Here is an 11,671-nt window from a genome sequence, read left to right as displayed (position 1 = left end):
GGGTAGTAGGGGGGTCCCTGCAGCCAGCGCTGCCTCCCCCCATGGCCTCTGAGATGCCCGGCCCACTGTGGAGTTGGCTCCCCCAAGCTGGCAGGTGTTCAGGGTGTGCCAGGTGCAGCAGGAGCCGTTCCCCACACCTGGGCAGGGCAGGGGGGTCCCTGCCAGGTCCCCCTGTGGACTTCCCCCCACACCCAAGGGAAATCAGCCCTGAAATCGTCCCCTTCTGGCAGGGCGTGGCCAAGGCACCGGCAGGCCGCAGAGGCCCTGGCGGAGAGAGCCCCGGGCAGAGCGGGATGCTGGCACCGGCTATGTGGCGGACACGGAGCCTCCTCCATGCACGCTTCAGGAAAACATAAACCAAAGCAACCAACAGCGGAACCACCATGCGTCAGGCAGCTCCGCAAGGGGAAAGTGGGGCTGGTGCCGGGCCTGATGCCCACAGCTGCCCAGCCAGGCCGGGGACACCAAGTTGCCAGGGGCCTCTAGAGCTCCGGGGTTGCGTCGGTTCCAAGTTTCTGACCCCCATGAACCTGGGGTCCCACCATGACTCACCCAATGTGGTCGACCACAGAGGAAAGGGGAACCCAAGTTGCCAAGGAGACCGTAACATTGTGAAAGCCACCCCTCCCTGCAGTGGGTGACGCTCCAGAGGCCACGCAGTAGCTGCTCATGTGGACACGACCACCCCACTCTCCCCACCCATGCCTGGTGGGCGGCCAGGCCTCCAATGAAGCCAGCGACAGTCCCCAGCCCCGAATCCCTCTCCAGAGCCCCTCTTGGAAGCGGCGTGGGTGGCAGGTGCAAAGGACCTCCGGGAGCGGCAGCCGGCACCCACCAGCACTGCCTGGGGCACCTACGGGAGCCCCAGGAATCAGCGGCTCCTAATGGACCATGCGGCTCAGCAAACCCTAGAGATAACCTCAAGAAACTGGGCCCGGCCCCCAGAGCCGGCAGGGACACAACAAGGTCAAGCCTCAGTCGGGAGAGGCAGGACATAGACATCGTGGGAGGCGGTGCTCAAAGTTGATGACGCTCTTTGACGTGAAGCCTGGGGAATGCCGCTGCGCCAGTGCAGGCCACTGGGCTGCCGGGCGGGCCCCAGACTGATGCTCGCGGGTCCTGTGCATCCTCAGCCTCTGTGGCCCCCTGGTGTGGATGTGTCGGGTCACACACGGGGCATGGGGCTCCCCTGACAATTGGCACAGCCTGGACTCACAAGATGCACCAGCGCAATTCTGGGGACACTCTCCTCCGTCCTGGAGCAAGAACGGAGCGGGCACTGCCTTTCCCTGCTCTGGGGAGACACACTCCCTGACCAGGCCTCTCTCACACAGCTTCATGATCTTCTTGCACTTGACCTTGGACTCCTCGGCCAGGGGCCCAGTCCCAAGAACGACAGACACGTCTACACTGGCTGGAGTTTCTCCTCCCTCCATCTCCAGACCATCAAAACACATGAGCCCCTGCATGCCTGCAGCGCCCACTGAGGAGCGAGAGGGCTGGGTGGGGGCTGTGGCTCACGGCTACACGTCACACCCCCAGAGGCCTCGGCTCCCGCCAGCTGGGGCCAGTCGGGCAAGCAGGTCCAGTGTGGCCAGAGACCAGGTTTTTAAAGAGAAGTCAGAGACGCAGATTTTTATGTTAAATCTCCTGATTTTAAAATGCCAACAACTAATTCAAATGTTTGAAAAAAACACTGTGTAAGATGATATAAATTTGTCCCTGGGCCCGATTTGGACTGTGAGTGCCAGTTTCTTGTCAATGAGTGAACACCCCAGAGCAGCGAAGGCATTTCGTTTCAGTGCTACGCCCCCCGTTGATGGCAGAGTGCCGGAGAGACGCCGCCTGTGCCCTGTTGTCTAGGCGAGGACAGGGCTCTGCTTACCGGCTTGTGTTGGTGGCAATAACTGACGGGAACCAAGCCCTTCCCAGAGTTAGTGACTTAAAGTCACATCTTGTCATCATCTGTCACAGCTCTCGGCTCGGCAGGATCAGCAGGGGGTTCTCACGCGGGGTCCCTCCTGCGCTGGAGCTGGGCGGGTGTCCGGGACAGCGCACTTGTGCTGTAGTCGTTGATCCCAGAGCTCGGGGCATCTCGGCCCATGGCCCCAGGGCTCCAAGGACAAGGTTCCCAGAGGCCGTGGTGGCTTCTCAGCCCCCAGCCTCGGACGCCCTGCAGCCGTTGCTGCTGCATTCCTCTGGTGAAGCACGTGGCTAAAGCCAGCCTGGTGCCACAGGGAGGGGAGTGAGACGCCACGTTTTCACGGGAAAGACAGCTGCCTGTGATGTCTCAGACTTCAGGGTGGTTGTGACAACTTGAAGGCTGGAGGAACTTCGTTTTCCCAACCGGGGAAGTCAGGCCCCGAAGACACCCAGGGCGATGCCATGGCAAGGCCACTGTCATGGTGAGACACTCAGAGTCAGAAGATAGATTTTTACAGAGCACGATGGGGGCAGGAGGCCGCTTTGGGGGCGAAAGGCCAGCCGGACAACAAGCGCGGAGACTGTCCCCACTGGGTCCTCTAGGTGGGCTCATTTGAGTGTCCGTGGAGGCTCTGCGGGCCACGGTTCTGTGGGGACGTCACCCCACCATCCTCTCTGCTTGGCAGGAGCTTCAGCTGAGTGTGTGGGGCACCCACAGCTCCGCAGCCGTGTCCTGCAGACCCCAGGGCTCCCTTTGCCAACCAGCACGAGGGCAGAACAAGATGGAAATGCAGCCGCAAGGGACAGCGGTGCCCCTGAAGTTCTGAGATCAAAGCCTCAGAGAATTCCCCACCAAGTCCTCACTTCCACCCCACCCGCACGCAAAAGCCTCGGCACGAGACAGGCATGGCAGGCTCTGGGCAAGCCCAGGGCGGGAGCTTCTGAATCATAGCTGGGCCAGGCGCTGGAACAGGTGGGTTTACGCCACGTCGAGGCTACCAACCGAGGCGGCCTCCAGTGCCGACCAGCGTCGTGACCAGTTCTTCCTGTGGCTTTATTCTTTCTTTCTTCCTGTTTTCTTTGTAAAGAAGCATCACTATGGAGTGCGTCCCTACCCTGCAGACGGGGAATACTGAGACCTGCTTCCCAACAGGGGTCCCTTTGGGAATATTTTTGGAGCCTCCTGGAAAGTCTGGGTGGAGACAAGCATCATTCATTCATGCATGCATTCATTCGGCAAGCCTCCTCTGAGCTTTCCCAGTGCTGGGATGTGGACAGGGAGGTGACTCGGGTTCTGGGTCCCAAACCTACGCCGCTGAGCTCCGTGAAGTTGGCGCTGTCAACATCCGCCTGGCGCCTCCTCCAGGACAGCAGAAATCTCCCAGGGCTCTCTCAGGCCTCTGCCGCGCTGTTTCTCCTGCTGTACTCTCGAGTCTTCTGGATCTTTCCTGATGGGAAGGCCATGCAGGAATAGGCTGGTGCAGCGGGTTGTGGAGAAGAAGGGACCTTTAACACGCAGGGGCTGATGAGGACTCGAAGGCACAGGCCACACATGAAATCTGCATTTCCTGCCCTCGGCTTTCACTCGCGCCGTCCTGATTTTACAGCCTGGGTCCCAGAGAGGGGCACGGGTCGGCTCGTGGAATGCCAGTGGCCTCGGTGATTCTGCCGGTGCTTTTGTTGCTATTTGAAACCAAGGAATCGGCTCCTGAGCGGGGTTAAGCTGGGCGAACATCTGCCAGGGTCGAGCCCCTGCTCACCTCCTTGTCCTCTCAGCAGCCCAGGGCAGCAAGACGTTCCCTCCAGGCGGCACCACGGTCCTCTGCTGCCCACGCTGTGGGACATTGGTGGCACAAACCCCATCACACTGAAGCATGCTTTGGAGAATGGGCCTCACTAGCCTGCGACTGTGAAACCCCCACGCCCCAGAGGCCCCGAGAAGGGGGAACATGCGGACCACATAGTGCACACTCGGTTCTGTGTACTCAGGGAAGCCACGAGTGTCACTCACTCGTGCCCGGGCCACCTGTGGGAAGACTCACACCTGCACGTGAGGTTGCTGCCCAGGTTCACCCCAGCACTGATCTCTGGGAAGAGGCGCCCCCCACGCAGGGCACAGGCCCCCAAAAGTGTGGATTCCCACGACCAGAAGTTCACACACAGGCCCCTGGTTCCACGACCTCCTGCCCTCTTCCCACGACTGCTGTTCACCCCGTTCCTGACGGCTGGGTGTGGCCCCCTCAGACCACGGCCCAGCATGTCCCAGGGACTCCACGGAGCCGACTGTCGCCGGCCCCGAGTGGGGCCATGTTGCAAGAGACAGCAAAAGTGGCTCGTGTGTTCAGGCAGAGAAATCGCTGCCATCTTTTTAAAACTAAAATTTTTATTTTGTGATTATTGTAGATCCACACACAGTTGTAGAAATAATGTGGTAAGATCCCTAAATTCATGCATTTTCCCCCCATGGAGCGCGCCTGGAAGCTGTGTAGTACCTGCCGCAACCAGGATGCCGACAGATACGACCTGCTCAGCTCGCTCGAGTTTCACCTGCCCCTGTGTGCGCACTTGGTTTATGCAACTTTCTCACACGCGCGGGTTTTGCATCTGCCAGCATCGCAGGAAGAGAACCTTGATGCGCAAGGGTGAGAGGGCTCTTCAGTGGCCAGAGTGTGACACGGTGCCCACCCGCTCCACGAGGATGTTCAGTGGAGGATGGGCGTGGGGGCGCGGGAGTTGTGGAGGTGTGGGGGGCATGGGGGTTGTGTGGGTCATGGGGTTGGGGGTGTGTGCGGGTTGTGGGGGACATGGGGGTTGTGTGGGTCATGGGGTTGTGTGGGGTGTGGAGGCATACTTGGGGGGGACATGGGGCCAGCTCTTACCCCAGGGGGAGGAGGGTGCAAGGTGTCGGGCAGGAGCAGAAGGGAAGGTCCGCCCCAAGCAGCGCATGTGCCCTAAGCAGGACTCACCTCTGTGATGATGAAGAAGTCGTCCCCCGGCTCCCCCTGGACGACGATTTTCTCTCCGTCTTCAAACTGGACGGGCTCCAGCGCATCTGCCACAGTCAGGCGCTCCCACTTCTCCAGGGACTCTGTGGCAGGAGGACAAGGACAGAGTCACTGGGCGGCACCTCGTCACCAAGGCCAGGACGAGGCACCCGCTCTGCCCAAAACTCGTCCTCAGAAACCACCACGGAATCAACTTTGTAAGAGAAGGAGGAAGAAGCAGAAAGTAGCAGAGGCCACTAAAGCCGCTCCCAGCACCTGCGCCTGCAGGGCCTGGGGACTCTGACCAGCTGGGTTGGGGGGCACAGCTTGGGATTGGGGGGGCCATTCCCCACTTACTGCTGGCGAAACTGAAATAATAGGGACAGAAAATTGAGTTCAAGTTAAGTTCGTACGAATATACTTTTGTGATGTTCAAAGGAATGGAGCAGCCTATATTTTTGCAGACAATAGAGTCACCGCTAAGCACCGCGGCTACTAAGTGCCTTAAAATAACCCAGAGCAGCGAAGCGATCGCCCATTCAGAATAATCGCCGCCCTCCAAGGGCCGCTCCGAGAATACAGAATCGCATTTGCGCTGCGCTGTCAAGGCAGAGTGTAGCTTCCATTGTTCAGGTCAAAATACTTCACTCCAAAGCCAGGTTTTTCTCTAACAGCTGCAAATGCATAACCCACCCTCTCCCACCTTCCCTTCCCTGTCACTGTCCATCCCTAAGTCTTAGAAGGAAGAAAAAATAACCATGGGAGATTTTATAAGAAAATAATGATCACCTGATCAACTATTTCTTTCTTGGCAAAGGAAACTTTGCTGGCCACAAGCTACAAATGAACAGCCAAGCGTTTATTTTAGATCTAGGTTAGGAAGGAGATTTCTCTTCTTAAAAACTCTTGCCTGGAAGGAGGACAATGCCTCCCGCTAACCCCGGGCCTGGTGACAGGCAAGGCTGCTGGTCTGTGTTCAACAGCTCCGAGCTTTGTCCCCGCAGGCGGCACCTCGGCACACACCTGCGGCTACAGAACGCAGGTAACTCATGAGCAAAACTGGCCTGTGTTTAGGAGGAAAGGGGTGCAGAATCAGACTGGCCATGAATCCAGAGCAGTTTTGTTTCTTGGTTTCCTTACAAGGGCAGTGATAAGAGGCGTTTCATTACAGAAGTCAGCGGCAGTTAGGAAGTTCATTTCCATATATTTGATTAGCAAGTTTTTCTCTTACATTTAAAACCTGCAGTATTCTGAGGTCTGAAAAATTAAGATTAGCAATAACTTTATCTCCCAACAACATAAATCTTAGGTGAAAACTGTCAGAAAAAACTATATGTTGGGGCCCAGTGCAATGGCTCACACCTGTAACCCTAGCACTCTGGGAGGCCAAGGCGGGAGGATCGCTTGAGCTTAGGAGTTCAAGACCAGCCTGAGCAAGAGTGATACCCGTCTCTACTAAAAATAGAAAAATGTCTCAAAAAAAAAAAGAGGAAGTAACTATATGTTGGGCCGTGGAAACTTTTTGACCCAACTTTTTAAATGTCTCAAGCCTGTGAACATTTCATGAAACACAAAACATTTGGGGGCATTTTTGTTGTTTACTGCAGTTGAGACCCCCCATGCCTCAGGACACACGGGCTAGTGGCCAATCCCACACAGGAATGGGGTGGGAGGCTGCTGAGCCCCGCGTTTAATGGTCACGCCCTTTTCTGAAAGGTGTTTCCAACCCTGCACCGTGGGAGGTGTGCTGAGTAGGCGCAGGCAGGCGTCCCAGAAAGCACCGCACAGAGGTCGGCCTGCAGCCACGGGGCTCGACAAAGCCAGGGCGAGTAAACCTGCCCAGAAAGGGAGACCCCGCCCTGCGGGCTCAGGGTAATTCTGCAGGTTCACCCGCAACATGCAGACTGTGCTGAGGGTGGGAGTTTCTGGTCCTGGGGCCGAACCGACGTCCACCAGGAGCGGGGGACGCCCCAGGGGCAGCAATGCACAGTGGCCGAGTTTCCAGCAAGGGAGAAATGCCAAAGTCACAGCTTCGGGCTCCCTCCAAGGCGCCCCGCCTGCCAAAACCCGCCATGAGGCACTGTCCCGCCAGCTACTTTTTGAAGGATTTTGTGCAGCTAATGGTGACTGAGCAGGAGGAGGGGATTACAGTCTTGTTGTTTTTCCTCCGGAAGGCCGTGGAGAAGCTGGTCACACTTGGTGGCTATCGCATTAATCAAAGGAAAACAAAACGGGCGGACGGGAGGCCGGGCGGGGAGAGTGTCTGACAGGCCGACAAAAGCCAAGACACGGCAGAAGGAAACGGCTGCCAGCCTGGGCCTGCCTGCTCCAAACTGCAGCACCCGTCAGTTCAGCCCCAGGGTCACCAGCGCCTCCGCCGGTGCAGGAAGAGGGTCTCAGCTGTCATTGTGGCGGCAACAAGACCGGCGGTTGTTAGCGCGGCAGCACTAGTGAATGAATGAATCTCAGGGGGTGGGACTGAGGTTTCAGCACCGGTGCTCTGGCATGTGAGAGTGCGCACGTGTGTGTGTGTCTGTGTCCCAAACCTGCACGGTACCCGGAAGTTGCCACGCGGGCAATGGGAAAACGGCCTGGGTGGCCGCAGGTGCCCAAAGGAGGCAGAGGAGTCCACATACGGACAGACGGGGCCACTGACCTAGGATGGAGACCTTGCTCAGGAACTCTTCGTACATCTTGCGTTTTCTCAGCGTGCTGCCCTGTTTGGGAGAGAGGAGAACAGGGAGAAGGTGGGTCTCCGTGCCTGAAGCCTCCGACATTCCCAGATGTTCCCACATGACCCTGAACTCTTAAAGGGAGACCCTGTGACATTCTAAGTCCTGAGAACCCTCCAATGGCCAGGGGTCTGTGTGAGCTACCACGTTGCCCATGCCTGGTCCCTCCTCTGGAGAGACTCCATGCTGTTTCTCAGTGCCCTGGCTGGCAGCAGGTGACCCCACCCTGCATGGGCCAGCGCGTGGTCCGAGAGGTGTGCACAGCCAGTCTGAGCCCTGAACCTGGATGTCTACTTGCTGGAGGGTGCTCATAGCTGAGAGGGTGGATGCTGGGTGTGTCCGCGGCGAGGGTCCCTCACCCACCCCAGAGCTGCCCCGGCCCCTAGACACATGCACACCTAAAGAGAAACAAAGGCTAACACAGGGGATCGAGTATGTGATGTGGACGAGACGATACAGCTGACATCAGCTAAGACCCTGGATCCAGACGCGCCTGAAGCTGGCTTCATCTGCATCCTTCCCAGTTAAAAGAGGCAAGAAATCCGCCCTCAGCCCCAATAAAGGCGAGATGAATAATACAATACCAGTGACAGGCCTAGTCAGCATTATGTGAGTTAGAAACTAGCACTCACTCTGGCATCAGGATTAGAAATGTGGACTAGAAAAACGCAGCCTGGCCAGGCACGGTGACTCACGCCTGTAGTCCTGGCTCTTTGGGAGGCTGAGGCAGGAGGATTGCTTAAGCCTAGGACTTTGAGGCTGCAGTGAGTTACGATGACACCACTGCACTCCAGCCCTGGGTGACAGAGCATGACCTTGTCTCAGGAAAAAGAAAAAAGGCGCACCTCGTTGAAGCACACGTCTCACAAGCTGACGGGCCCTTATGCAAATGAGAATAAGGCCCTGCCCCTAGGCGGTCAGCCCCAGCCCAGTAAGTCAAAAGCAGCCTGGATCTCAGCCCCTTTTGCCCTCTGTTCCAGGCCTTTGTGCAGTGTGCGAACTCCACAACTGCACATAGCAGCCCTGCCAGTGAGTTTATTAAGCGCTGTGCATTCGGAGACAGACGGTGCATGGGGAGAGAAGTAAGCCTGGTTTTGTTCAAATTCAAATGGCCTCATCAATTGATGAAGGCCACGAATTCAAGGAGGGAGTCCCCTGGCATGTGAATGGGATGGAGAGACAGTATCTGCTGGTGATGGAGCTTTTCTGTGACCATTGATCAGTCGTCACCTTGGTGGAGAGAGGAGGGAAGGAGGGCACCTGCCATGCTGGGAGCGCCCTCCATTTCAGAGTGGGCCCAGGCTCTTAGACACCCCGTCTTCGTGGGCCTGTGACAACCCCGTAAGGGGAATGCATCATTATCTTTATTTCCAGGGGAGAAAACCAAGGTTCAGAGGGGCTGAGTCACCACCCAAGGCAGTAATGAAAACCCAGCCTGGGCTCTGGAAGCCCCAGGGCTGTGCCAGCACCTGCACCTGTCAAACGGCAGGTGTTTAACTTTCCTGATGTGCTACTGCACACGTCCTTGCAACACCCCGAGATGGAAAACCACGAGCACGGTTTACAAGGCACCTCCCCTCTGGGCCTGCAGGCTGACTGCCCAAGCTCACACACGGGTGGGGTGTGCAATTCTGAACACCCCCCTCTCCTCTCCTCCTTCCGACATCTGGCATGTGGAGAGCATGGCCAGTGCCCCAGCAGCCCTGCCGGGCCCTTGGGAACAGAAAGAGCAGCAAGGTAAGGGAGCCCTGGTGCCCTGACCCCACAGAAGAACACTGCCCCCAAGATGGGCTGCTTCCAGAGCTCTTGAACATGAGAAATGACCCTAGGGTTAAGCCCCTGCTATTCTGAGTGTTTGTTGCACCTGGTGTGGCAGCCCCCCTCCTGGCATTCACACCTGTGGTCCTGTCCACAATGACAGGCTGACCTGTGCAACCAAGAGGACGCTAAGGAATGATGGTTCCAGATTTCCAAAGCGAGATTGTAAAAGGCACTGTGGCTCCTGCCCAGCTCCCGCCAGGATCTCTCAGCCATGGAGAGGCTCCCAGGAGGGGCGGAGCCTCCTGCACCATGCGGCCAGCAGAGGCAACCCTCGGCCCTCGACCTGCCAAACCCCCCCATGACCCCAGGAGAGGTCCAGCCAGGGCCACCTCTAAGCCGCTTCCTTCATGAGCCACAGAAACTACCTGACAAATGTTGCATTACTGCCACAGGCCACTGAGTTTGGGGGAAATTTGTTACTCAGCAACAGCTACTATGTCCAGCTACACTGAATCTTAAGGGAGGAAATGATAAGCTCTTCTAGGGCCTGCGGTGGGTTTGCATAGCGCCCACCCTGTGGCTCTCCCAGCTGCCACATGTCCGCTGGCTTCAGGGGTGCCACTCCTGCCTAGCCACAGAGATGGCCCTGATGCTCCCAGGATGCTTCCCTGCCTCCCTGCGCCCCTGCAGCAGCAGGACCTCCCTGCACCCAGGCCTGCAGCTCCTGTCAGCTCACCAAGCAACGCAAGAAGATGGGGGGAAAAGATGGATCCAGCATGAGGAGTAAGACTCCAGACGGCAGGAGCCCCAAACGCCTGTCTATCTCCCCAAGAGTAGAAATCACAATCAGACCTCGGGTGGCCTTTACCACGTGCCCCGCGGGGAGCGGGAGCGGCTGTGCTCAGGTGTGCCGGTGTGCACTGTCACAGTCCACAGCCCAGACAGCCGAGGACGCAGAGAAAGCAGAGGTGAGCACGCCGGAGGGACGTGTCCAGAGGTACACCACTGTGCGTGGTGGCGCAGGGTCTGCCCTGCCTGTCCCCAGGGCCTGCACCCACCACTGCCCCTCCTCGTCTCTCGACACCACCACAGAGGCAAAACCTGGAGTTGTGGCTCTAACCTCCGAGAGTGGACAGAGGACGTGTACAAAGTGTGCCCAGGTCGCCTTTAGAAAGGGACCCTTTAAGGCATTGAAGGAGGCTCTGTCGTGGGGAGAGAGGGGGCCACGGCAGGGGGGTGGCCAGCAGTGCCCTGGATGCGGAGCACAGAGCCTGAGCAGCCCCAGGTCCTCGCCCTCCCCGCCGCTGGAGGATGCGCAGTCACTGGGGCAGGAGCCCCTGCAGGGAGGTGGGGGAGGGGAGAAGGAGGCAGGTGGGTCTGCTGTGGAAGGGAAAGGGCTGGCGGGGAAAGGCTGGACAAAAGACACACAAGGCGAAAGCCTGTCCCTGGAAAATATGACAAAAATGCAGTGGCAATGAAGTGGGGGAGGGCTGGCTCGTACGTCCCCAGGGCACGGGAGGCTTCCACAGGCCAAACCAAGGGTTTTTCCACAGTTGCTTATTCTGGCCCCCCCATGGCGAGCCGACCTTTCCCACGTGTCCCAAGCTGCCAGGCACAGGCCATTTCCGGCCCCCTGACCCTCCCCCCCGACTTGCTCCTTGCTCCTCAATGTCCAGAAACGCAGATTCCCGGAGCTGAGCCGAGCCTCCCGCTCACAGCACAAAAGTCAGAGCCCCGTGAAGGCGCGGCCCAGCCTGACACCCGACAGGCAGGAGGCCCCTGAGGATGCCCCGCCCAGCCTCCCAGGCCGCAGCACAGAGGACACCGTGGGCACCACATCAAGTCCGTGAGTGTGGATTTGGATGTGCCACCTGCATCATGGAACCCTGCTGACAGGAGATAATAAAAATCCTGCCCCACCGCGTCACTGCAAGGACCGAGTCTCAACAAATGTTCCTCATGTTGCTGCTGATGGTGACGGTGATGGTGATGATGGTGGTGGTGATGATGATGCTGGTGATGATGATGATAGTGATGATGGTGATGGTGATGGTGATGATGGTGATGGTGATGGTGATGATGGTGATGGTGATGATGGTGATGGTGATGGTGATGATAGGGATGGTGATGGTGATGATGTTGGTGATGATGCGGATGGTGTTGGTGATGACGGTGATGGTGATGATCACGGTGATGATGGTGATGGTGACGATGGTAATGATGGTGTTGGTGATGATGGGGATGGTGATGATGATGGTGATGGTGATGGTG

The 11,671-nt window shown here is 57.8% G+C and overlaps 1 protein-coding gene across 1 annotated transcript in view; it reads right to left on the bottom strand.

Moving 5' to 3' along the window:
- Window positions 1–11,671, bottom strand: part of PRKAR1B (protein kinase, cAMP-dependent, regulatory, type I, beta) — a 143,607-nt gene that overhangs the window by 16,864 nt on the left and 115,072 nt on the right. The window contains exons 9-10 of the mRNA XM_012639082.1: window positions 7,564–7,624; window positions 4,890–5,011 (exon numbers count right to left, since the gene is read on the bottom strand). Of these exons, the coding sequence (XP_012494536.1) occupies window positions 4,890–5,011; window positions 7,564–7,624 (183 nt within the window). The remainder of the gene's footprint in view (window positions 1–4,889; window positions 5,012–7,563; window positions 7,625–11,671) is intronic.

This window comes from Propithecus coquereli, unplaced genomic scaffold (genome assembly GCF_000956105.1).
Source record: "Propithecus coquereli isolate 6110/MARCELLA unplaced genomic scaffold, Pcoq_1.0 Scaffold137, whole genome shotgun sequence".
NCBI lineage: Eukaryota > Metazoa > Chordata > Mammalia > Primates > Indriidae > Propithecus > Propithecus coquereli.
Note: the sequence above shows the minus strand (reverse complement) of the source record. Positions and strands in the feature narration are given on the sequence as shown.